Source organism: Echiichthys vipera (genome assembly GCF_963691815.1).
Source record: "Echiichthys vipera genome assembly, chromosome: 17".
In the NCBI taxonomy this organism is placed as follows: Eukaryota; Metazoa; Chordata; class Actinopteri; order Perciformes; family Trachinidae; genus Echiichthys; species Echiichthys vipera.
In genome coordinates this window covers 19087325-19111593 of record NC_139842.1, presented here as the reverse complement: position 1 = coordinate 19111593, position 24269 = coordinate 19087325, and the positions used below count along the sequence as shown (strand labels likewise).

Genomic DNA, 24269 nt, shown 5'->3' with positions numbered 1-24269 from the left:
AAGATAAAACAGAGACCGGTGTCACTATCTTAAGCTCCCCATTTCCCTTGTGCGGGGCCTCAGTGTCTTCAAGAGTGTGTAGACTACGCTGCTTCAGGCTACTCTTTTTTAAAAAGGCAGAGTAAACTAATACTAGCGACTACATGTTTGTCATCTCGATGGCGAGCTCTCGAAGAAAAAGCAAACAGATGGTTTGTTAAATCAACAGAACAAAGACACAAAGTGCTGACAGGAAGGATGTCTTACCTGTTCTGAATGAGGGCTATCACCTGCGAGTACGTCTTTCCTAGAACGCTCTCTCCGTTCACTTTCACCAGCCGATCCCCTGCAGGACATATTAATGTATTAGATCCAGCACATTTTACAGGTTATACAGGTATGTATGTTGACATGACCTTTTTAAGCAGATGCAGACCTCCTGGCAAGAGAGACACTAAGCACGGGCCATGGTAGCTGTCAAAACATTTGTCTTTGTTCACGTTCTGCTGGTCTAAATGTGTCTGATTTTGTCATCCAGGTAAAACATTAACCCCTTTTATCTATATTAAATGAGGCATACAAAGTACCTCAGCGAGCTGATTCAAGTGTAATCTTACAGTTTTTATCATTATAATAATAAAGAGCAAGGCTCGTCGTTATAGATGAAGCACGCTTCGGTGCTCTGGCTTGGAGAAGCAGACTGGGGTCCCGGCATGGAAGCGAAACAATGTTCTGCTGTGGACGAGGGCAGCAGCTAAATGTCATTTTTCCACCTAAGAAAGGAAAATCATTATGAGTGTAAGTGTATGCCATATTAAGAATATTTTCACTACTTTATCTGTCCGTCAAACAGATCTGTTTAAGTTTACGCGGTGAGAAATGAAGCAGTTCTACGGACTCATCAAAGCCACCAGACTCCATTGACAAAGACAGTCATTTTATCAAGCAGAACACAGGAGTTGCTGTTCTACCACTGCCCCGGTCGCTTAGATTTGTATGCGTTATTGTGTGACTTTGGTGTTTTAAAGGGTTAGCACCTCACAAAACTCACCTATCGAAGCAACGACAGACCAGCAACTCCGGTGATATACAAGAAAAAATTACTGTTTTTGTCAATGGAGTCTGGCGGCTTAGATGAGAGCTTAGATAAGAGCTTCAGTTCCCTTTGTGAAAACTTAAAACAGAGCTGTTTGACAGCAAGTTAAAGTTGTGAAAAGATTCTAAAATAGCGTATTTAAACTGATACGGATATTTTAGGTGTCTAAAATACGTTCAGCTGCTGCCCCCGTCCACAGAACTGCTGCACAGCTTCTGTGCCTGTCCTCCTGCTTGCTTCTCCAAACTGGGTCCACTACACACTGACTATGGATATGTCCCTTATACAACTCCACTTCAAGGAATCTGAACCAGCTCTTTAACACGTCAAACACATTTAAATATATTTAAAGTCTTCAGTAATTTCTCAGTCAGTGTAAATAACTCGTCAAAGCTGTGGTGTCTATACCATAAAATGCAGGGATGTCAGCACAGCTTAGGGTTCCTTGAACTGACACCCCAGAGAAGACGTAAGATAATGATGTGCTTAATGTTTGTATGCATCCGTGGTGACTTTGTGCAAGCTGGAACACATACAAAGAGCTCAGAGTGTGTGTGTGTGTTTGCATGTGACTTTCTGGATGTGACAGTTTGTGTTTAAGCATGCACACCGAGAGTATGAGTTTGGTCTGTCTGAGCTGCTGGGAGTGGACTGCTGTTCCGCTGAAGCAGCAAGACACAACAGGTACACTTCAGTAGCTCTGTCACATTCAAATGGAGGTGAAGATTTGAGTTGTCATACAGGTCTCTGTATTATATCACCAAAAGACGTTAGGGAAAAAGCCATTCTTTATATAATCTAGTGCTAATGAGAAAAGGTCTGAGTGTATTCTTGGTTTTTACTCCTCCCCCCTCTCCCTCCCTGAGCCTGCTCATGTCTGCAGCTTCACAGGGCCGGAGCTCTCCCCAAACACATTTCCAATGCAAATCAGGACGTTCAAGCTCCTGCTGCACCATATGTTCCCTTTACCTGTGCACAAGCCCGCCTGGTGGGCCGGCCCTTTTTCTCTCACACTCTTCACAAATATGGTGTCCATCGGCTCCAGTCGACCTTTCTGATACCCTGTGTGATAACAGACAAAGAAGAAGGGAATGCAGAAATGATATAAGCGCGAACTTCATATAAACTCTTTTTTTAGAAATAAAGATTTAGGTTGCTCCTGGTATTTAAAGATGGGACCCTTTTCCTTTAACACTTTTGCTTACTTGTGTTGCTGACTGTCCTGGCAGTGGGGATATATGAACATTTATCATTTTTTATCTAATTATCTAATTCTTATATGAATATCAGTGCAATTGGACACTACTGCTTCAGATGCAGCGCTGCATAGTGTCCTGTAGGGGGCGCAGATAGGCTGCAGAGCAGAGTTGTCAGGAGGGAAATTCAGGAGATCCCAGTTAATTACATCATCTTTATCCCATTTTAATATGTTGCCCGATGAGACAGAGAAACACTTACCCTTTCCGTTACCGTTTTCCTCATCCTGCAAAGAACAGAAACACAAATAACATATTGAAGTCAAGTCAAATTTCTTTATAGAGCCCATTAAAAAACAGCAGATCAGCAGAGACAACACGGTGAAATCATCCTTAAAAAGTGAATCGTTCAATAGCAATTCTTAAAGATGGTGGAGATCTGACAGTGTGAAGTGTCATTTCTGTCATGGTATCCTGCAGTGAGTGTTTGAGCTTCCTCAGATGCCGGTGGCTTTCCTTGCATCTGGAGCCAAATCTCCCGAGACATACTTGTTTGTTTTTATGAGCTCTTAATGTTGGAGCGCAGGTGAGACTGTCTGCAGGTGCTCGTGACGTCATACACATAAGCAAACACACACAGAGCAGTCAGCAGAGAGGATGCTGCTGGTGAGATTTAATAGCTGCAGTTTGTCTGATCACGCACGCACGCACGCACGCACGCACACACACACACACACACACACACACACACACACACACACACACACACACACACACACACACACACACACACACACACACACACACACACACACACACACACACACACACACACACACACACACACACACACACACACACACACACACACACACACACACACACACACACACACACACACACACACACACACACACACACACACACACACACACACACACACACTTATACTAAGCTGAGTGGACAGTTTGGGGTTAGGGGCACGGTGGGCTGACTGTTGCCTGGCTTTATGCTACGCTGAGTGGGCTCATTCCTGGCTCTGCAGACAATGGTGGAGGGTTTAGAGGCAGAGAAAAGAGGAGCTGCCGACCCCAGAATGGAGCTCTGAGCTGGGGATACTCGATAACTGAGCAGCCCCCAGTCTGAATGCATCCGAGACCGAGGAGGATGCAGCGAGAGGTGCACACAAGACTCTGGGTATCTGAGACAAATAGTGTACACAGTGGGTGCACACCTGTACAGTCTGAAGCAGCTGGTAGGGAATATGTATGAATGTATAAAAATTTAGTTATTTCTACAGATACTTGACCTTTGAAATAAAGATAATATTGAGATTGGGATTTCGTTTTAAATCTTTTTTAAAGATTTTTTTTTGGGCAGTTTATATATACGACAGACAGGAAATGGGGTGTAAGAGAGAGGGGAAGACATGCAGCAAAGGGCCACAGGTTGGGGTGTCGAATCCGCGGCCGCTCCAACCACTGTGCCACCGGCCGCTCCTCGTTTTATATCTTTACTTTAGTTGAAAAATAGAGAAGTCTGAAACAGTTTTGAAATCCCTTTTTTGTCTATAGGCCTATATTTAATGTGCAATGGCTTCTCTCAGAGTGGCAGTTTTGTCTTAACTTGAAAAATATTGATTTTGTTAGACAATGTAGAAATCTCACAATCAGAAAGATTTTTTTTTCTGCAAAAGATTTGTTTATCAGCAGTGTAATCTCTCATTCTGCAGATGCATAGTGCAGTTTAGGGTTGGGCGATGGGGCGAATATATCGGCGGTCACTGAGTAAGCTGAGTTGCTGATGTAATGGTCTGCTTTGGAAGGACGAGCAGAGACTGTAGGCTTCACGCATACATGTGTGGGCACCTTGTCTAGCCCTCCATATGCTGTATCTTTTTCTACTCTCCCCTTTCTTTTCACATTGATGCCTTAAATAAGGTCTGTGGTTAACACAGGCTAAGAGGGAACTCTTACGGCTGTGGTGTAGTTTGTTTTTCGACAAACATTTGCTTTTTACTTCTGGCGATTGCATTTAAGCTTCAGAAATCATACTGGTGGAGTTCATTTGTGATAATTATCTTGCTGAGCAAAACGTGCAATAATCCTGTAGCCAATGGAAAATGTTGTTGGTTTTGAGTCGAAGGAACCAGGGCGATGCTGCCTTCTGGTTTGGCCTACAAAAACATGTCATCCCTGCAGTGCTCGATTATTGATTTCTTTTTTTAATCGTGAAAGCATGTCAGATGATTATGTTGGAGGAGGACGTTCTTCTAGCTATTTCCAAAGACAGAGAGGAAGCCTGCCGGGACCACACAGGAGAAGTGTCTTTATTTTAGATCGTATAATTAAAGACACTTGAAGACTTTCAGGACCTTCAGACACCATGACATGAGTCCCCAGTTGGGTCATGCACTCATTGGGCCTCTGATGATTGGACACTATGAGGGTAATTTGGGAGACTTCCATGAGGGCTCTACTGATAAGAACGGGCGGTTCTATGGGTTCAATTGTCCCAAAAATACCATGTGACCCCGGAGGCAGAGGAGACAAGGACAGAACCGGGGCCAAAGGGCAGCAATGGGCCTATTGTCCGGGGGCCAGCCTGGTACGGCCTTGACTGCCAGAGAGAGTGGTACCAGGATAAGACAACAGATCTCATTCAATCTGTGCTCCTATCTGCAGCTGCTGGATGGTGGGGTGGTAGAATAATAATAATAGAGGCCTTGTTTCAGCTGGCTCACCCCACCCCAGCAGCCTCCATATCCCTCAGTTTCACATCTGGAGCCGTTTGCCCCCACACCTCAAAGAGCTAAATAACCTCTCACTCACATCGAGGCTCATTTGCAAAACACCAGAACAATCCAGAATTCACCAAAGACCAAAAACAAGTTCTGTGAAGTGAAAAAAACAATCAGGAGTTTTAGATCTGGCAGGGAACAGAGGTGCTCGTCATATATTTCCAAAAGTAAAATTTTGCTCTCACCAATAAAGAGCCCTGTTGTTTATTTAGTCTCCAAAACACGTTGCCCCCCTCCTTTAACAATTCTTTGGTTTGCTCAATGTGTTGTCTCCTTTTTGTCTGTGAGTTCACTCTGCCCAGCTCAACCTCACTGACCCTACACTCCAGTGCGATTGGCTTTATCTCCCAGCTCAATTTGGCTCTGTCCCGGATTCAGCAAGTTAAGCGTAAGGCTTTTGAAAAACCTTTTAAATGCCAGCTAGGATGAAATGGAGACCATGTGTGCTGTAAAAATAAACATTCAGGACACTTCACACTAGATTAGAAGAAAAAAAAACACCCGACCTGTCGGTAAAAATTGTTTATATGTAACATAATTCAACACCTTGATACTCAAGTTTTTCAAGGACTAACCTTGAGGTTGGTGTGCAGGGCGGACTCTGGAGGGTAAACGATGAAGTGGCGAAGCGTGAAACCGAAACCCTGGGAGTTCTTATGGAGGACCAGCGTCCGGGGACCCTTCCAGCCCACGCCGACCCCCTCCCTTCCCGGCCGGGTCGCCATCGGCGGCCGAGGGTTGTCGCCGGCTGAGGAGAGACCATCCCTCCGTCCCTTACCCTGTGGACACAGAAGGAGACATTCAGGATGCTTTGTATGTTTTTTTTTTATATGTTTGGGCGAAACGTTTTAAAATTGGTTCTTAAAACAGCAAAGAATAAATGTTCTAGGAGCACTGAGGCAAACACAGCAGAAATTATGGAGAAGACATAAATACATTTACAGATCTCAATAATCATAGACATATTACAATATAGCAATTCAATACATGAACAGTCATTATAGCTTATATACTTATTTTCTCTTTTTATCAAGAGCTTTACTGCAAAATATACATTTATGGATTATTATCAATTTAGATGACATAATTGTTCAATCACAATATCCCAATATATCATTTCATCACAATAAATGAATCCAAAGTGTGCACTAACACTAAACTATGCAGAGATAAATCATCTAATAGCAGTTTTTCCCAAGCAGAAAAATGAAGTACAATAATTGCAGTTCCCCAAATGGCCACATGAGGCTGCCTCACAAACAGAGCAGAACCCAATGAACCCCCATGTTAAATTGCTCAACTATAACAGAAACAAACTATGTTTATAGTCTGATGCAAAAAGCGCTTTTGGGCTATATAGGCATTTTCCACATGCATGATAACTGTACTGGGGTTAATTTTTATACAACTCACCAGTTTGAATTATATTAAGTCTTAAAGTGCTGCATACTTTAGGGCAGAGACTGTAGGATTTATTGGTCCCACATCAGCTCCGCCAATCTATGATTTTACTTCAAATCCTGATGAGAATCTACTGTATTTTCCCATAATGAGCACCACCACTGGAGACATATAGAAGCACAGGGCGACTCCAGACATTGACTCCTGGCTGTGTTACATTAGCAGCTTCCTCATGGACTCCTGAATGAAGCCCAGAGTCAAGTCAGCCTTAAGAACAATAGCCCATGGGGGCGTCCACTCTCTAGACGGAGGGGAAACCTAGTTCTGACTTTGGTAGTATCACTGTGGGGGACTGAACTCTGAGTGGAGAATAAAGGCAGATTTCCACCCGCTCTCTAAATATCTCGTTCCTGAGGCTGAGTAAATAAGCCCAGCTCACCCGGCTGACAGACACACGTGAGAACTATCACCCTCATGCTGCCCCGACGACCCACATCTGTCAGTCAAACACAATCACCTGACCAAACAGGAGGGAGGGAGGAAGAGGAGGAGGAGGAAGAGGGGACAGTCTTGTGTGGTTTAGTTATTTTGTGCTGCATGTTCACTATCGAACTCCGTCTGACTTAATGGAGAAGATCATAAATTTGAAAGACACCTCAACGCTATAATCAAAAATGTCTCGTCCCAACCCTGTCAGTCAATCAATTACTCACAAACCAGTAGCTGCACTCGTCTCTGCTCCGACACAGAGCCTTTTCTGTGTTGGTTTAATCCATCGACAACTTATGAGGAACAGATTTAATATGATACGTCATGCTGGATTTCAGCCTTCCCTGATGAGTATGACGATTAAGGAAAAAGGTTGGAATGATGAGAAGATAAATCGAATTTAAGCAAGCTGCAAAACAGCAGTCCACGAGGACGCGGCGCTCTGGGTGCATGTTTTTGCCATCATCAGCTGAAAACACTCCAGGTTTACAACTAAACAAAGCAAATTAAGTGCACAAGAGAGGTGTGAACGTTCCTTTAAAAGGACACACAAATGTGGCTGATTCATGCATTCAGTAACAATCTTTCTAACACTTTCATTTCAGCTGTTCAAAACACCAATATCTAAAACTTTCTTTGTGTTTCTTTAAATTCTGCTTCAAGTGTGAGAATGTGTGTGTTTTAAAGGTGAACGTGTCTAGACAACAAGCAGCAACCCCCCTAAAATATGCACCCCACGTTTCCCCACTTCCTGTCTCCCCCTTCCACACATAAACACACACTGATATATGACAAACACACACACACAAACTTGACCTGACGGGTCTGTAATGCGGCCACACAACAACAGGAAGTGGCGGGCTGGAGGCAGGAAGTGTGGTACCGTTGCGGGCGGGATAACCAGATGCTCCTATAAATAAAAAGCGCTCAGAGATCTTAATACTCTCCATCTTGGAGGCACTTCCACTCGTTCACTCCTCTTTTTATCCTTCCTTCCATGTTCCTGTGCTCTCCTCTCCTCCCTTCCACCTCTTCTTCCTCTCTCACCACATGCCTTCGTGTGGTGGAAATCCGGCTGCGCTGACTTTTACTGCACATTTTCCTCCAAAATTTTCTTCCTTCACATTCAATCGAAAACTTTTGGACATTTAGATTTCATTCTTAAATTTTGTTCGAGTGAGTTTGAATGAGTTTCCAGAGACATGTTGGAGAAAACTTGCTCTACATGTACAAATACACTGTTTTTAAAAGCACTGGACAAATATATTGGTTATTGGCGACTGAAGGAGTACACTGACTTTTTTTTGCCATTTTATTTGTCTTACTTAATGTCTGCAGGCAACGGGAGAGGGACAGTAGGGTTTAAGAGTGTAAAGTCAGTATATTTTCACATCTAAATCAGTGAAATAAGGATTTATTTTGACCAAACCAGAGTGGATGACTGTTGGAACAATGGAAAGACTAACCACGATGGTTTTGGTGGTTTTGAGTTTGAATGAAGTTTGTTGTGATGAGTCAATTAAGAGAAATAACCTTGAATTCAGACAGTGTATGGTTGTGTTTTTCCATTTAAGGAAATATGCGTAAGAACATATCCTTTCTTGGCATTTTTGGAGTCAGAAAAAAAGCTACGAGAGTTTGTGGAACATTGTACAATTCAAACACATCGCTCAGCCGCACTCTGATGTATATATGAAGTGTATATTTTTGCAGATAGAGATGCATAAATCCTTGTGAAACTCAAAGCCGGATCTTTAGTCTGGCATTCTGAACAATGTAAAGTCTCCCCTGCTATGTCCTCAAAGAGGCAAGCAGTGAGGCTTGTAATGTGGCAGAAGAGCAGCATAAAGAAGTGTGTGACGGAGGAGGAGCGTTATGGTGGGGGTGTCAAATAAAAAGATGATCAAGAAAGAGAAAAGAGCAGAAGAGGAAATTAAAGAGCGAGAGGGTGAAAAGGAGGAAGAACAGAGTGAATTCCTCAGAGGGAGCGGTTTGGCGCGGACAAGTCGGAGCACACACACTGTAAGCGGCAGAGGAGAGAGAGAGAGAGAGAGAGAGAGAGTGAAAGAGAAGAGAAGGATGAGGAGGACGGAGAGGAGGAGTATCGGGCCCCAGCGAGGGACAGGCTCCAGCACGCTGGTTTCGACCACATGGCCCCTCCCGGCACTGGGAATACCAAACCCTGTGATTACCCAAAACACACAGGGTCTGACTGGGTCTCTGAGCCAGCACTGTTTCCCACTTGGCTGCTCTGGACTGTGTGCGATGTGTGTCTCTGCTCTGTTATTCTGCCGAGTCTACAGTCCTGCGCCCCCCCCCCCCCCCCCCCGACACCAGAAACAATCCTCTCTAGTACCTGTCACCTTGACGCGACCAGTTTGTCTGCTAACAGTTTCACAGAAAAAGCATAAAATATCTGCTGCCATGCTCCGTCCTCTTGCAGACACTCAGTTTAACCAGCAAAGCACTTGGAAAAAATGTTTCTGTGGTTTCTAAGTCTAAACTTGACTTCCTACGCATGCTAAGGGCACAGAAAAGGGAAACCTCGCTCTCGTTCTGCTGAGAAAAGAAGACATTTGGTATTTCCTCCTCCTCCTCCTCTCCTACTGGGAATTTTATCCTTTTAGCACTCTTTTTCCCCGACACGTCCTCGCCTCTTGAAGCCAATTACAATAACAAAATAAACTCTGAATGCTCTTTAGATAATATGGAGCCTTGAGGGATCACATTATCACCTGAATGATGTCATTAAAGCACACAGGAAAAAAAAAAAGCTGAGTAATAATTGTGTTTGAATATGCAGAGCAGCTTGTAATGCCACACGACGGCTTCCTGCTCTGTGTGTTTAGTGGGTAAAGTGCTGCACACACAGAAGCAAGCTCTTCCCTGCGGTTATTTCCCCTCCTGATTTCAATTAGAGAGCATATCATTAAGATGCATGACTGAAAATACTAAAGAGGAGAGCAGAGGATGTCCTGCTGACAGGATTACAATACCTCTTCTCATGCCAGAGTTTCATCAGCTTTGTTAAAATATTAAAAAATGTTACAAAATAATCAGCAGATTTTCTGTTCGTAAGAGGCTTTTCTAGGACATGATGGCATTGTCATAATCGTCAGCAACAGCGTACGTGTTGGCCAACACACACACACACACACACACACACACACACACACACACACACACACACACACACACACACACACACACACACACACACACACACACACACACACACACACACACACACACACACACACACACACACACACACACACACACACACACACACACACACACACACACACACACACACACACACACACACACACACACACTCCTCTAATCACACCATCCAGAGGTAAAGCAGCATGCAGGAATGCAGCAGCCGTCAGGGGGGAGCCAGGCTCCTGCTAAAACCCCAGCGGGGCAGAACAATAATGCTCTTTTAAACAGCTGAGAGCTGCAACCTGTTTGAAAAGTGGAGCTTTACGGACGTTACAAATGCTGACGAGCCTTTAATCCCGATAGCTGTCTGCACCCGCAGCCCCGGAGCCCGGCTGCCAACAGGGAACAGGAGAGAGGGGGACGGCGGTAAACCCTGGACTCACCAGCCCCACGGAGGGCACGCTGCACCACCTCTGCAGGTCTAAATGCATCCTATGTCTCGCGGTGGAGATGCATGATGAGTGGATGGAGATCCCGCCACGCTCTTAAGGCTCAAACCAAAGAACACAAGAATACTCAAAAGACGTTCAGCACAAGTTCAAATGCCATACATGGCTCTGTAATTTCTGTTTTATGAGTTGTGCAGGTGAGGATGTGTGTCTGCACACACCTCTGTCAATATGAATATAGTATGTGTGCTCAAAAACCAGTTCAACCTCATCTTCGGTTCATGTTGTCCAACAGGTGATGTTGTAATGTCAGTTATACAGGGTTTTCTACTTGAGCAGCAAAACATGCTGTACTTTTCTTTGTTTGACTGACACCTGCCTCACTGTCGGTCCAATATTTTATATGGGGAGGTTGTTTTGGTTGCTGAGTCTACTAAGAGGAGGAGGAGCAGCAGTTGAGAATAGCTTTTACAGGATGACTTGGTAGCTCGGAGGGAGAGGCACAGGGCAGTTAGTCTGTGATGTGACATGGGTTTAAATCTGCCATGGGACTTTTCATCCTTCTACTGTCTGAAAGAGGAAAAAGTGGCACAAACATATCCCTTTTCCACCAAAAGTAGCATGTAAATGCAGTTTTTTTTAAACACGGGAAATCCTGCAGGAGAAGCAGGCGATACACTGCTTTTCCCTTTCTGGTGTGTCACATTCGACATCACAAACGCATCAGAAAACAGGGTTGGTAAACAGCAGCAAGCAGCGTGGAGGCCATGGATGTTACAGCGGTTACTTCATTTTTTACATCTCAGTCTCTCCTTCAAACTTGGTGCAAACTGATTTGGACTAATGTCTTAGCGCTGCTTGGGCAAAAATGGACGGATTTTGTGGCTGAGATGACAAAGAGTCGCAGAAGAAACAAAGGCCTTAGCATCAGGCTGGAAAAGGGGCAGAAATCAGTTTTACCCTCCCAGGTTGAGATAGATCAGATAGAGCCGCTTGTTCTGACAGAGAGTGATTGGGCGTGATGATGACGTTTCTGTGACGCCCAAGCTGACACTGGGAGAAAAAAAACCTCTGACGATGAAGAAGAAGAAGAAAAAAGCTGATTTACAACAAAGTCGGCAAATGAAATGATGCCGAGATTAAGGAAATCACAAACGCTGAAATCACCAACTAGAGTAATCCGTGCCGTGTTCTCTCTCCTGCCACACCCCCTTACCTAAATCAAACAGAGCATTTCCAGTTAAGTGAGAACACATCTGACATCTACTGTTGTGTGCTGCATGTGTGAAAGAGAAACTTCGTACTATCTGGAAGTGGAGCCGATAAATAACATGTGACCGCAGAGTCATTTCACTATATAACCTTTCCCACTGAGGACAAAAGCCAGATGTTAGTGTGTGAAAAGGGGGCTAAAAGGTTCATTAATCATGATTTACGTTAAATAAACAATAAAGAGCTTTTGAGAAAGGGTCCAACAATATAGAAAAAGGCAACACTGGTTTAAAAAAACGCTCATGGTATGAAGGTGGAAGAAAATCGCAGCCTTATAATCTGATGTAGAGATAAAGCTGTGAACATGACTCTCTTTCTGTAACACACACCTCTCTCCTTAAACAAAACCGTGTACAGTGTGTCTGTTTGTCCCAGCTGTGTGGTACAGCCTCTCCTCCCCCTCCCTCACAGTCACATTCCTGATTGTGCCATTTCCTAACTGTGTCAACTCAGGGGTGTGTGTGTGTGTGTGTGTGTGTGTGTGTGTGTGCGTGTGCATGTGCGTGTGCATGTGTGTGTAAAAAGCATTAAACAAGAGGCAGTAATATTCCACATAAATGCCCACTCATGTGGGGAAGTGATGCCCTGAATTCTGAGGGTGTTGTCGGGGGTTGGTGTGTGGACGCACAATCCACACAGCTTCCACAACACCTCGCTAAAAGTGGCACTTAGCAGCCCCCCTCCACCCCACTTCGTCTTTCTTTAGCCACTAATTAGAAACCCCTCCAAGGAAGGAGCAGGTCAATATGCCACATGAACACACGAAAACACACGCGAGCTGCGGGAAAAGAAGAAATATGGATCGATGTGTAGGCCTCAGGAGTTTAACCGTCTGTTAGGGTAACATATTTTTATAGTATATATCAAACGTGTTCATGATAATGTGAGGTACATAAGAAGGTTATTATGTTTTAAATTGATTTTCTTTTGTGTGTCAAATCCAGGGAATGTCAATGAATTTGCTCTGTTTGTTTCTCATTAATCATGTTAATCATATTGTGCATTCAATGTGACATCAAACTAGGGTTTATTTGATCTGTTTTTGCAAATTAACTATAACTTTTTTTATTTGTTTTTAAATTAAATTACATTTTTTTAAAGATATAGCAAATTTCCTTTTGTACCTTGTAATGACCACTAATTTGTTCATCATTCCCATCCCAAAGAAACCCTGACAAAGACTCTAAATATTCACAATAATCAGAATAAAAAATGTCACATTCACCCACTCCCATCAGAACAAACCAGCAATAGAAATGGTCAAAGGGATGATATATTTTGATTGAAAAAATCTACAGCATAATCTTAATCCATCAACCCAAAGTGGCGCCACATCCTTTCCCGGGACAGTAAACAAACAGAAAGAAAAACGCAGTGAGCGCCAAAAAGAAACAGCCTGAAGGCAACACAACTGTCTGCTCAGAGACACCAAGAGGTTAAAGAATCTGTCAACAGCAGAACGGTTAACAGACTTTTAAACAATGGGTACAGTTACACGGATATGTTGACGTGCATGACCTGCACAACGGTTTCTGGAAAGTAATCTGCTGATATCACCGTGCGTGTGTGTGTGTGTGTGTGTGTGTGTGTGTGTAATCTTATGTCTTGAGAACAACGGGCCGCAAACAATACATTTTGCATAAACTTCCTCAAACACAAGTCTCATCTTCTATCAATTAATTGAATAGTTGAGTGACAGAAAGTTTGGACGATCAATTGATTGTTTTAATTTGAAGAATTCATCACCAACATGAGAGTTTACAGCTTTTTTTCTATCTCATATTGCAGGAAACTCTTTAAAACTGATTTTTAACCATTAAAAAAAAAGGATTAGACCGTGGGGTCCTTATTTTCTGACATTTTAAAGGTTAATCTGCAACATAGTACCTACTTTAGCAAGTCATAAACACTGTCCGTTATTTCTATAGCCTCCAACTGAAACATTTAATTTTGAATCAATAATAATATGATATAATATAAAAATTAGAATGGATCCACCGATCATTAATGATGATCATCATGGAGCGTAAGACGGATGCTTTAACTCCACGTTTGACCACTAGAGGAAGAGGTGACATCTCCTTACCCTGGGCTGGTGAGAGATCTGGCAGTGCCCAGTGGGCATGGCAGGCGGCGGCGTGGGAGGCAGAACTGAACCTGTGGCACTGCGAAGCACTGCCAGCCAGATGCAGCGAGGTTCAGGGGAGCTGCAGTCCACCCCCACCGGGTTCTGGAAGCTCCAGTCGGACCCGGCCGGCGCTGGGCACGGGAGCATAGCAGCGGGCATCAGGGCGTGGAGTTTTCTCAGATCCACATCCCTCACCGCCCACATGGGCTGCTCACTCACACACACACACTCTCTACACTAAGCTCGTGGACGACCTCCAGACGCAGAAATTCAGAATATACAATCAAGGGAATCAAGAGACAGCTGGGTTTCTTTTTTAGTGGAGCTTGCAAAATCCTCCTCTGGGATCCTCCAGTCAATCAAGAGTCTGAACTTCTCCCGTCTCCTGGCTCCGATCCATCGCTGTCACTGCAGAGTTTAATCCCACAAGTTCCACATCACAGCCTCCTGACCTCCGGGAATCAGCTATCCAAGACTCTCTCACACACACACACCCACACACACTCCGACACACACACACACTCCGTCAGACAGAGGGGTTGAGTCCAGAGGAAGCAGAAGGCAGGCTCCTGCGCAGCAGATGGAGGAGTGTGTGTGGCGCAGGGATCAGAGGTAGGTCTGGTTTCACTACAGACACACACAGAGAACAACTGACAGAGTCCCTCCCGTTGGTGTCCGGTGATGTTCTGCATACAAAGCCACTCTGTCCACCCCCAAAACACACACTGCTCTCCCAGAGGGCTGGATCCTCTGTCTCTCCTCCCTCTTTCTCTCTCTCCTCTCTCTCTTTTCTACCCTCCTTCTCTCTAGTGCCAAACAAATCCCTTCATCTAACTGTCATCTCTATCCCAAACACTCTTTATCTCGGCGAGCATCATCTCTCCTGTCTTCCTGTTTTGCTTTCTCTTTTTCTTCCTTGTTTCTGTTACTCAATCCGTGTCCAAACAATCACTCACTCCCTTCATAAGAACCGGTCTGACAGTCATCAGCAAACAAACAACCGTAGTGTACAATAAACTGGAACTTAATCCAAGAACACTGGACATCACTGAGGCCGAAGGGGGGCTCCAAATGGAGAGATCTCCTCTTGGCTAAATCCACTGTAGATCTTTGTGAAGGACGCCGCACGTGTGCTGCATATGTGTGTGTGTGTCTGTGAGCGACACAAACAAAGCTGTGATCCCGGCGCTAAACTCCACAAGCCGGTCCTGCCTCCGCTGCCTCCCCTCCACCCAGAGGGGAGACAAAAAAAAGAGAGAGAGAGAGAAAAAGAGGCCAATTTCCAGCACAAAGAGAAAAGAAAACATATGCCCTGCCGCTGTGTTCACTGTTTCACTCCCTTTCTTCTTTTTTTTGCCTCAGAGGAGAAATACTGTATAGTGTAGGGAAGATGATAATGAGAGGGGAAAAAGCGTAAGAGGAGAATAAGAAGCACTCTGAAAATAAAACTGGATGTCAGCACGACCTCTTTATCAAACTCCCTGACACGCACTCTCCTGTTCGCCGAATCCACCCCTACAAGCGCAGTGACACCTCAACTCCACACCACTGAATCAAGTCAGAGAGGTGATCTCGCCCACGCAGCAAGAGAGAGTTCTCACCAAACAGCCAGGCGTCCAGGATCCGTGCGAGAGTGGCAGACAGGTGACCATGTTGTTGCACACTCTCCTCTCTCCTCCCAACGCTCATTGCTGTTAACACACTGCAACATCAGTTACCAGCAGAGGTTAGACAGGTTTCACCTGCCGCAGAGCAGGGCAAGTATCAACTCGACCGGAGAGGGCCGTCGGCACAGAGACTATACCCTCTGGATATGCTGCACTTCGCCTACGAGAACTTACACTGCAGGCTTGGATAGATTGTAAAGATTGATGGAGGTGATAAGTTAAATTAAATGTGATCTGAGGGAGCAAGAACATCAGGCATCACAAATATTACATAAAGAGTATAGGATGAGTTTAGAAGCTAAACTTATGAGCTGCATTGATTTGATCCATCTTCTTTGCTTTATTTCCTTCTGTTTATAAAACATGTAATAAAACAGTTAACGGTCTAATTTGCATATGTAGTTAGAGGAAACACAAACAATAAATAGATGATCTCAATCACAATAAAAATAGAGATTACAAAAGTAGTTTTCATAAATCCTAGACAGCTGCTTTAAAGTGCTAATGCAATACTTTTATTAATAGGGCAAACTCAAAAGAGTTTTATCTTTATAAATAAAGATAAAAGAAAATTGAGCACATGTCTGCAGGAGAAAGTATGTATCAGTCAAGCTCCACAGCCCTGGATCCTACACTTCCCACAATGCAACTTGTATTTTGTCTAATACACTATATACCTCCCTGCCTGGCAAACACCCATGCCTCTAGTTTTCCAACAGAGACAGCTCCAAATAACCCTAATGGTGGTTTCTACTAAATCATGTTTTACATTCTTTAATATTAAATAAACACATTATATGTTTCTCATCCTGTCTGTCTGAACATGCCTGTATTCACGCTCCGTTTTGCCGCCTGTCTCTTCAAGACCACCTCCTGAAAATGCTCAGTCTGCTCTGATTGGTCAGCTTTTCTGGGTCTCTCTGCGTCTCTGCACCGTCATTGCAGCTCGTGAATGACTGTAACAGCACTGTAGCTTCACTCTCTAACTATATATAATAGAGTTGTGACATCACAACAGTACAGAAGTGCTGACGGCTCGTTTAAAGGATCAGTTTCTGAATACGGGCTGTGTGTATTTCTCTGTGGATTGAGCGTTTTGATAATTTCACAGCATTTATATAACACCTTGAACTGCTTTATAATATAAACGCTGTGTAAATGTAACTTTTTACACCTTTAATGAGCTAAAGTGCCCCTTTAAAGACATTATTGTCAGTTGTAAGAAAGTGTTCTGGTCAGTGAGTTTACTTCTACTACTTTTTATTTTGTGATTAAACCATTGAAATGTTTGTTTAACAGATGTCTCAGCAATATGACCATTAAAAGAGTCTGGTCACATTAAGGCTGGAGAAGCAAAAACCCCCTGAGTGTATTGAACCGAGCAACGGTGCGTTTAACTGCACACATGAATTCCTCTTTTCATCTGTAATTTCTCCTATGGCGTCACTTTAAAAAGGATCTTTCCTGCAATAATCACAGACTAGCGTTCGGTGGATCTACACTCCACTTCATCCCTGGTTTAAATAGTTTATAGTCAGCATACACTTTCACTAACACACACACACACACACACACACACACACACACACACACACACACACACACACACACACACACACACACACACACACACACACACACACACACACACACACACACACACACACACACACACACACACACACACACACACACACACACACACACACACACACACACACACACACACACACACACACACACACACACACACACACACACACACACACACACACAAATGGTGTATGAACACAAAGGCTGCTTCTCCCATGCACGCACATAAACACAAGCACACGCCACATGTCCCACTGAGTCACAGTGGAGTATAAATACACTGGGCTGTATAATTAGGGCTCCTCATAAAGTCAGACGGTTGTGGCTGTTGGGGGGTTTCTGTTCTTTTCTCCCTCTCTCTGGTTCAGACCGGGTTCGTCACACCAGCAAGAGGAGCTGCCCTGCGGAGAGACAAGTGGATCACCAGTAGGGGGCAGGAGGAGGTTCGATTCTCCTGCAGGAGGCCGAGACGTGAGCGAGAAGACCACGCCCGTGTGCGAGAGACGGCTGCCGGCGCGTAGAGCAGCAGGGGGGTCATCTCTGGTAGAGAGCCTGACAAGGGTTTAATATCTGAAAACACACAAGCGCTCCATTTCACAGTGGAAGCGCTGAGTGGGGATTTCATATCACATTTTTTCACAATAACAGTTAGTTTTGGCATTGAGGGGAGCGGGTGCCTAATTTGGAAACAAAAGGTCTCTGTCTGCGTGTCGAGCTCCCTCTCTTTCTCTTTCTCCTCGTCGAGAACCGCGGAGGCATTCACAAAAAGAAGAGCGGGCTGACAAAAGAGAAGTGAACAAAAAGGGCGTTGAGTTACAGTTTACACGGAGGATACACAGTCACACATGACGAGCTGTGACAATAGCACCCCACCTCACAACAGTGAACCCTCACTGTGTACTGTTTGGCTGAAGCGTGCCCGAGCAGGCCACACATCCATCACCTGCATGTGGGCCTGATGTACATCACTGCTGCTGCAAACCTCCTGCCTTATCAGAGAATTTGAGTAAACAAAAACTGCACGATCAGCAGAGGCTTCATATTATTATTATAATTATTATTATTATTATTATTTTGTATATAACCTGGCAGCACGAAGCTCTGGAAGTCAGGAAATCAAAGGTGGACACGCGCTGCTAATCTCCAAGGAGCCTCATGTTCCGGACCTCTCTGCTTCCCCATAACAAACAGTGGAAAAGTGAAAGGGGTGAGTAAGGAAGGAGGGGGGGAGGAGATATAGCCGAGCAGGGCTGTAGGTGTAACGGGTAGATTAGTTTGGTGATATGTTTTAATCCCCTTCACACTCATAACATGACCGCGGGGCCAAAAGATTAACACAGAGGCCTCCCTCCTCTTTTTTCCACTCGCAAGACAAAACAAAGTTTCTCTCCTCTCTGCTGCGTTGGTGTGAGCAGGAGGAATAAAGAGGAGGCTGGACAGGAAATACACAGGAAAAGAGAAGAAGACTGCTGAGTGTGCCTTTAGTTGGCGTGTCACGAACCAACCAGGCTGCAGACACAATGATGGGGTGTTTTCTCTAAACACAGGCTGCGATAAATTCAGGAAAAAGCACGGAGAGAGGGTCAGTGAAGGACAGGCTGCGGTTGACGCTCACAATGAAAGTGCTAAAAACGGACGCAACAAAAGCCAAGAAAGAGATGAAGTTTATACCAGACTATGAGGCTTTAAAAGAGGGGTTAAGAGAAGTGTCCTCAGCTCGGATTGTGAATCCTGTCCCCTACGGGTGAGAGAAACACTGTCTGACTCAACATGGGGCAAGGGAGGTTTCATGTGTTGCTGCAGAAGCCACATGAATTTTGTGTCATCACGCTGTTGCTATAAATGACAAAAGTGAACCACAAAGATATGCGTGATGCACAGCAGTGGTTTCAAAACTCCCAAAGGACAGACACAAAAAAAATCAGAGGGGTCTAGATTTGAGTAAGGGGATATGAGAGAATGAAATAAGTACTTCTTTTTTACGTGAAATTGCGTTTACATTTTCATCTTTTCTCTGAAGGAAAAAAAAACGTTTTTTATTGTGAAATAGTGGATATGAAACAATTTGAGAAGTGTGAATACCTTAAGTTGAACTGCTCGTGACTCACAGACTCACATCTCCAACAGTAACCGTAAGTTCTCGCAAATTCATCAGTGTAGTCATTCCCAGTGGCGTAACCAGACTATTTTGACTGCCGTGGCCCACATGGGGCTCTGACATATACAGAGGTGGCATGAAATATGTAACCTGACCCGCCAGATGAATTTCGTTCCGCCTTGCTTCACAAATACATCTGGGATCGCTCGACTAGGAAGCGATTTCAGGAGGCTGTCCGTCATCTTTGTCGACGTGCTACTTCAACCACTCATATCGAAACCAACCTGTGACGCTGATGAGAGCGACGCAGGGAAAAGCCAAACAGAACAACCGTTTCCACCAACAAAAGCCTTCAGAGCCGTTCTCTGGCGTTCTTTCAAAGAAGAAATATTCGCTGGAATGGACAACACGGATGAAATAGCATAGATGTTGACGCCTGCTTTCTTGATGCGAGCCTCCATTGTTGTCTGAATCACAAACAGTCGTTTCTCTGTCAAGTCACATCTATTATACCTGCCCGGCGGTCCTGATTGGTCTGATCATTTTGACCCTGAAATCCCTCTCCAATGGAGCGACCCCAGGTGGTTGAGTGGAGCTAGGCGGAGTCAAGGCGGAACGAAAGTCATCTGGCGATAGTCAGGTTATGAAATATGTGTGCACTCATGCATTCACGTCTGAATAACGGGTCTGCCGACTCTTTGTCTTTCTCTTTCTCTTTTCTTTGAGGACGTAGTGAGCTCAGTGAAGATGTTTGTTGAATGCTCTATGTCTCTAGTTTGTGATGGTGCTGTTATTATTCTACAGAACAGCCCATTTTGTACAGAGAGCCAAAGGTTAAAAAAATGCTCTCACTACAATGAAATGGCTCCTATGGCGACTAACTTAATTACACATGAACACAGTTGGGCTCATTGAATCCACAAAAGTCTCAGCATTTTTTCAGACAGTCATGATTTGTGCAACTCAAGACTGTTTGGAGGAGACTCAGGGAACCCATTTTAATTCATAAATCTTGAGGTCAGAGGTCAACGGACCCCTTGGAAAGAAGGCTGTGCTTGTTTTTTTTTTTTACCTCATACCGATATGGTACTACTCTAACTTTAAACAGAGCCTCTTAAAGACACTGAGAACCGGTACTGAATTGACTCAGCTGGTTAAATAAAAGGTAGAATAAAAATATAACAACCAAAGGGGTCAATTGTACTACAGACATCACTCTATTTCAAGGGGATACAATCTCACAAGAGTTGAGAGCTGGGTATCAGTTTGTCTAAATGAAATATAGTCTAAAGTTGGAGAAGTTTGCTGGTTTAGAATCAAAGAACAACAGGATTCTAAACTGATATTGACCCACTGATGCACAGTAGAGACTCGCTCCATTTAGACAGACATTATCAGTAACCTGTCAAAGTGGATTCTATTTTTAGAAAAGAGAAAAAAAGCAGCTTCACTTTCACTTTAAACCCTGAATCCCATGCTCACAGAACCTACAGTATAGACCTGTTCGGCTGCAGGAGCAGGAGTTACCACCCGACAGCCACTAGAGGGCAGCTGCAACACAGACTAACAGCAGATGGGTGGAGAAAAGCTCAGTGGGACACATGGGACAGAGCAACGGGTGGGGACTCAACATGCAACTGCACTTCTTTGCTGCAGTGGCTGGCAGAGGGAGGGACGTGTGTGTCTAGGGTGAGCTGACCCATGAGCCGTTATCTGTGCTCCGATGTCAGTTACTAATTAATAACATCAGAGTCGAGGGGGGGGGGGGGGGGGGGGGGGGGGGCTGGAGATCAGAGAGGTCACACCTGTTGTGAGGCTTTGAGGTGGAAACGGTCTCGGAAAGTCCAGAGACTGGAGCAGGTGGACTCGGAGATGAAATGTGCGAGGGTCACATTCCTCCATGAACCCACAGCTGAGTGGAGCTGGGTGGTCCGCCCACTCTCTTCCTCCCTGATCGATACAACAACAACAACAACAATGCAAAGCTTACTGCTGCAGACCAGAGGATTAAAGCAGTTAAAGCAACCCACCTGACTGCGTGTTCCTCCTCAGGAAGCATTACGCATGCATTCTTTACATGTGCCTGGTGAGGCCATGTGAGTCCTGTCAGCGTGGGAACACAAAGCAGGAGCTAAAGTTTCTGTATTCACTCTTCACGATTCACACATTCAAATATACAATAAAGATTTTAATGTAGAGCATGTTTTTAATTACTGGTGCAACTGTCGTCCTGTTGAAATAATTCCTCCAAGACTGCAGAACTGATGATTACTTTCACTGTCAATTCATCTCAATTATTCTTCCTTCTATCCCGATATAGGTGATTTCATATCTCAACAATGATATGTATCATGAAATAGCATGTGTAAATAATGTAATAGTTCAAAACATAAATAGTTTTAATGAATTAACCACATGGTAAATAATATTTTTGTTTATTCCAGTGAAAAATATACTTTAACTATAACTTTAGTGCAAAAAATAAACTCAAAATTTTTCTCATCAGAATTTTTGGTTGTGCACACTTTTACGATATAACTGTGTTTCAGGATATCTCAATATATGATTTCATCACGATATGATTCCTTTGAAAGACGATAATGAGGAATGTGTGCCATTTCCAGCTTCTCAAATGTGAGGATTTGCTGCTTTACTCGCACCAACTTACAATTTTCCAATAATCATTTAATCGTCTGGTCTGTAAAGCTATGAAAATGGTCTATCACAGTTTCCCTGAATCCCAGATGGCGTGTCTAAATTGTCTTGTTTCGTCCGACCAACAGCCCAGAAACTAAAAACATTCAGGTTACAGTGATATAAAAGAGAGAAACGCAGAAAAGCCTCACTTAAGAGAAGCTGAAACCAGATAATGTTTGGCTTTTTTTGTTGATCAATTGATGCCAAATCATTTTCCCTCCAGTTTTAATGCTTCAGTCGTTAAAAAGTGCCAGAATTTGAAGCAGCTTGCAGCTCTTCCTCTCCCCTCTCTGTCCTGAGCCAATAGTAACGCTCTCTCTCGCTCTCTCCCAAACATCCAGTTTTCTCTCAGAACACTTTAATTACAATATGATAAAAGACAATCATCACTGCCTACCCTTTCAAAGATACAGATAATGCAACCAGTCAGCCCTACGGTAATTTAGATATGGCCAGATATATAGATAAGATAAACTGAATAAAACACCAGAAGACAAAAAAAACGCTGATGTGTCCATCCTGCTACATCTGCCACAAGGGAACGTGAGATACATGAGTCAGTCAGCCAGCCAGGCAAGCATCTACGTATGCAAAGAAAAGATAGATAGGGAGTGGGAAGGAGTGCGTGATGGGGTGGAGGGGTAACAGATGTTGGAAAGTGAGCACAAGGGGAGAGAATAAAAAAGGAGGGCAGAGAGTGATCTAAAGCAGAAATGGGAGTGAGGAAGTTGGATGAGGCAGATGGTGAAAAGAGAGCAATGACACATATTTACTCACAGACACACTCTAATTACCTCCCATACTACTTCGCTGACTTTATAGAGGCTGGAGTGTGTGACTGAAGGCTAAATGCTGCCGTGCGTGTCGGTCACATTCAGTGAAATCTCGGTATGTTGATGATTATTAAATGCTTTATTCAACTTCAATCTGTTCCATATATGACCCCTCTGACCCCGTTTCATAAAGTGCAGCAAGAGAGAAAAACTGCAAGTATGAACGCGCGTTAGAGAGGCAGTGACATTGATAGGGAGAAGCTAAATAACACACCCATTATATTTTCCCCCTTGCACAGTAAGTGGAGAGATGGTGCTGCACGTTAACCTTATTAGCAGGGAGTGTCTCCTCCAGTGGAGGGCTTTCTCTACGTTCAGGTCACAAGAAAACCACCCAAAAGAAGAGAAAGAGAAAGCTACATGTTTTACTCTCACATCCTCTTTTCTTTCTCCTGTATTTACATTTGTATTTGTGTTGTATCCCAGTTGCTACTATTCATAGTTTTCGGTTTTATGTCTCTGGTTTGTAAGATAATTCTACTGAAACTTGTGTCCTCAATACTGATGGAGGTAAAGACAACTATGAGTGTTGGGCTAATTTTACAACAGATACATACAGGGCTGGCAATGCCCAACCCTATATATATCTCTTGTAAAATTAGTCAGTAATAACAACTCCGTATATAACAACAGTTGCCATGAGAACCAACAAGGTGTCTCTGTTCCAGCCTGAGAAAAAAAAAACCTGCAGGGAGACACTCATTATCGGCCTGAAATTGATTTTCTCAGCTGATGTTTCAGAGTCAGAAGGTTCAGGATTTAAACCTCTCACAAGAGCCTTTAGGATTATTTGATACATGTTTCCTTCTGTGCTGAAATAGCATGAGAGCTTCTTGTAGAACCAACAAATCTGTTCCAGTTAAAGGTGTGATATCAAACTGAAAACACGGACACAGAGCTGCTGTTTCCTGAGGCAGCCACTGGGTTTCGTCAGGTAAAAACTCACAGCTGTACTTTCTGTCTTTCTCTCTCCTGATGTGTGTACATAACGTATATACCATGAGGTCAATGACGCCATCTGGCAAAGAGCTAACTCTGCTCCTCTTGCACTGTACCCCCTCCTCCTCCTCTCCTCTGTACTGACCACAACCGCTGGGAGCAATCAGAGCGTCACGTCTGAGCTCCGCTGCAATAAGAACCCCCCTCGTCCTCCTCCTCTTCCTTTTTTTCTGGCTCTTGCTCTTCTCTTTCTTTCCTGGTTGTTTTCAGGAGCAGCAGAAAAACCACAGGGCTCCAGCAGGCCTTTTCGTCTCTCTCCACCCCCGTCGTCGACGTCTGGGACGAAGGACAGCCGTGCTTGGAGCCCCCCTCCCCTCTCCCAGATATATTTAGCTCATCTCTGCCTCTGTGTAATTAAGAGATGAAAATTATAACTTTAGGGTTGGAGGATGACGTCGTTGTTC

General features: G+C 44.1%; 1 protein-coding gene across 11 annotated transcripts in view; it reads right to left on the bottom strand.

The window, feature by feature from the left end:
- The window catches only part of arhgap23a (Rho GTPase activating protein 23a), a 79282-nt gene that overhangs the window by 26409 nt on the left and 28604 nt on the right, over positions 1 to 24269 (bottom strand). For 8 of the 11 annotated variants that reach the window (XR_014593574.1, XM_083930980.1, XM_083930985.1 and 5 more), the window contains exons 1-5: positions 13937 to 15257; positions 5647 to 5850; positions 2534 to 2558; positions 2045 to 2137; positions 247 to 325 (exon numbers count right to left, since the gene is read on the bottom strand). Coding sequence is in view for 10 of the 11 variants with exons in the window: in XM_083930980.1 (XP_083787106.1) it covers positions 247 to 325; positions 2045 to 2137; positions 2534 to 2558; positions 5647 to 5850; positions 13937 to 14182 (647 nt within the window). In the remaining variant the exon portion in view is untranslated. Of the gene's footprint in view, positions 1 to 246; positions 326 to 2044; positions 2138 to 2533; positions 2559 to 5646; positions 5851 to 13936; positions 15258 to 15579; positions 15655 to 24269 lie in introns of those variants that run through there. The other 3 variants (XM_083930982.1, XM_083930990.1, XM_083930991.1) reach the window with 2 other exon arrangements.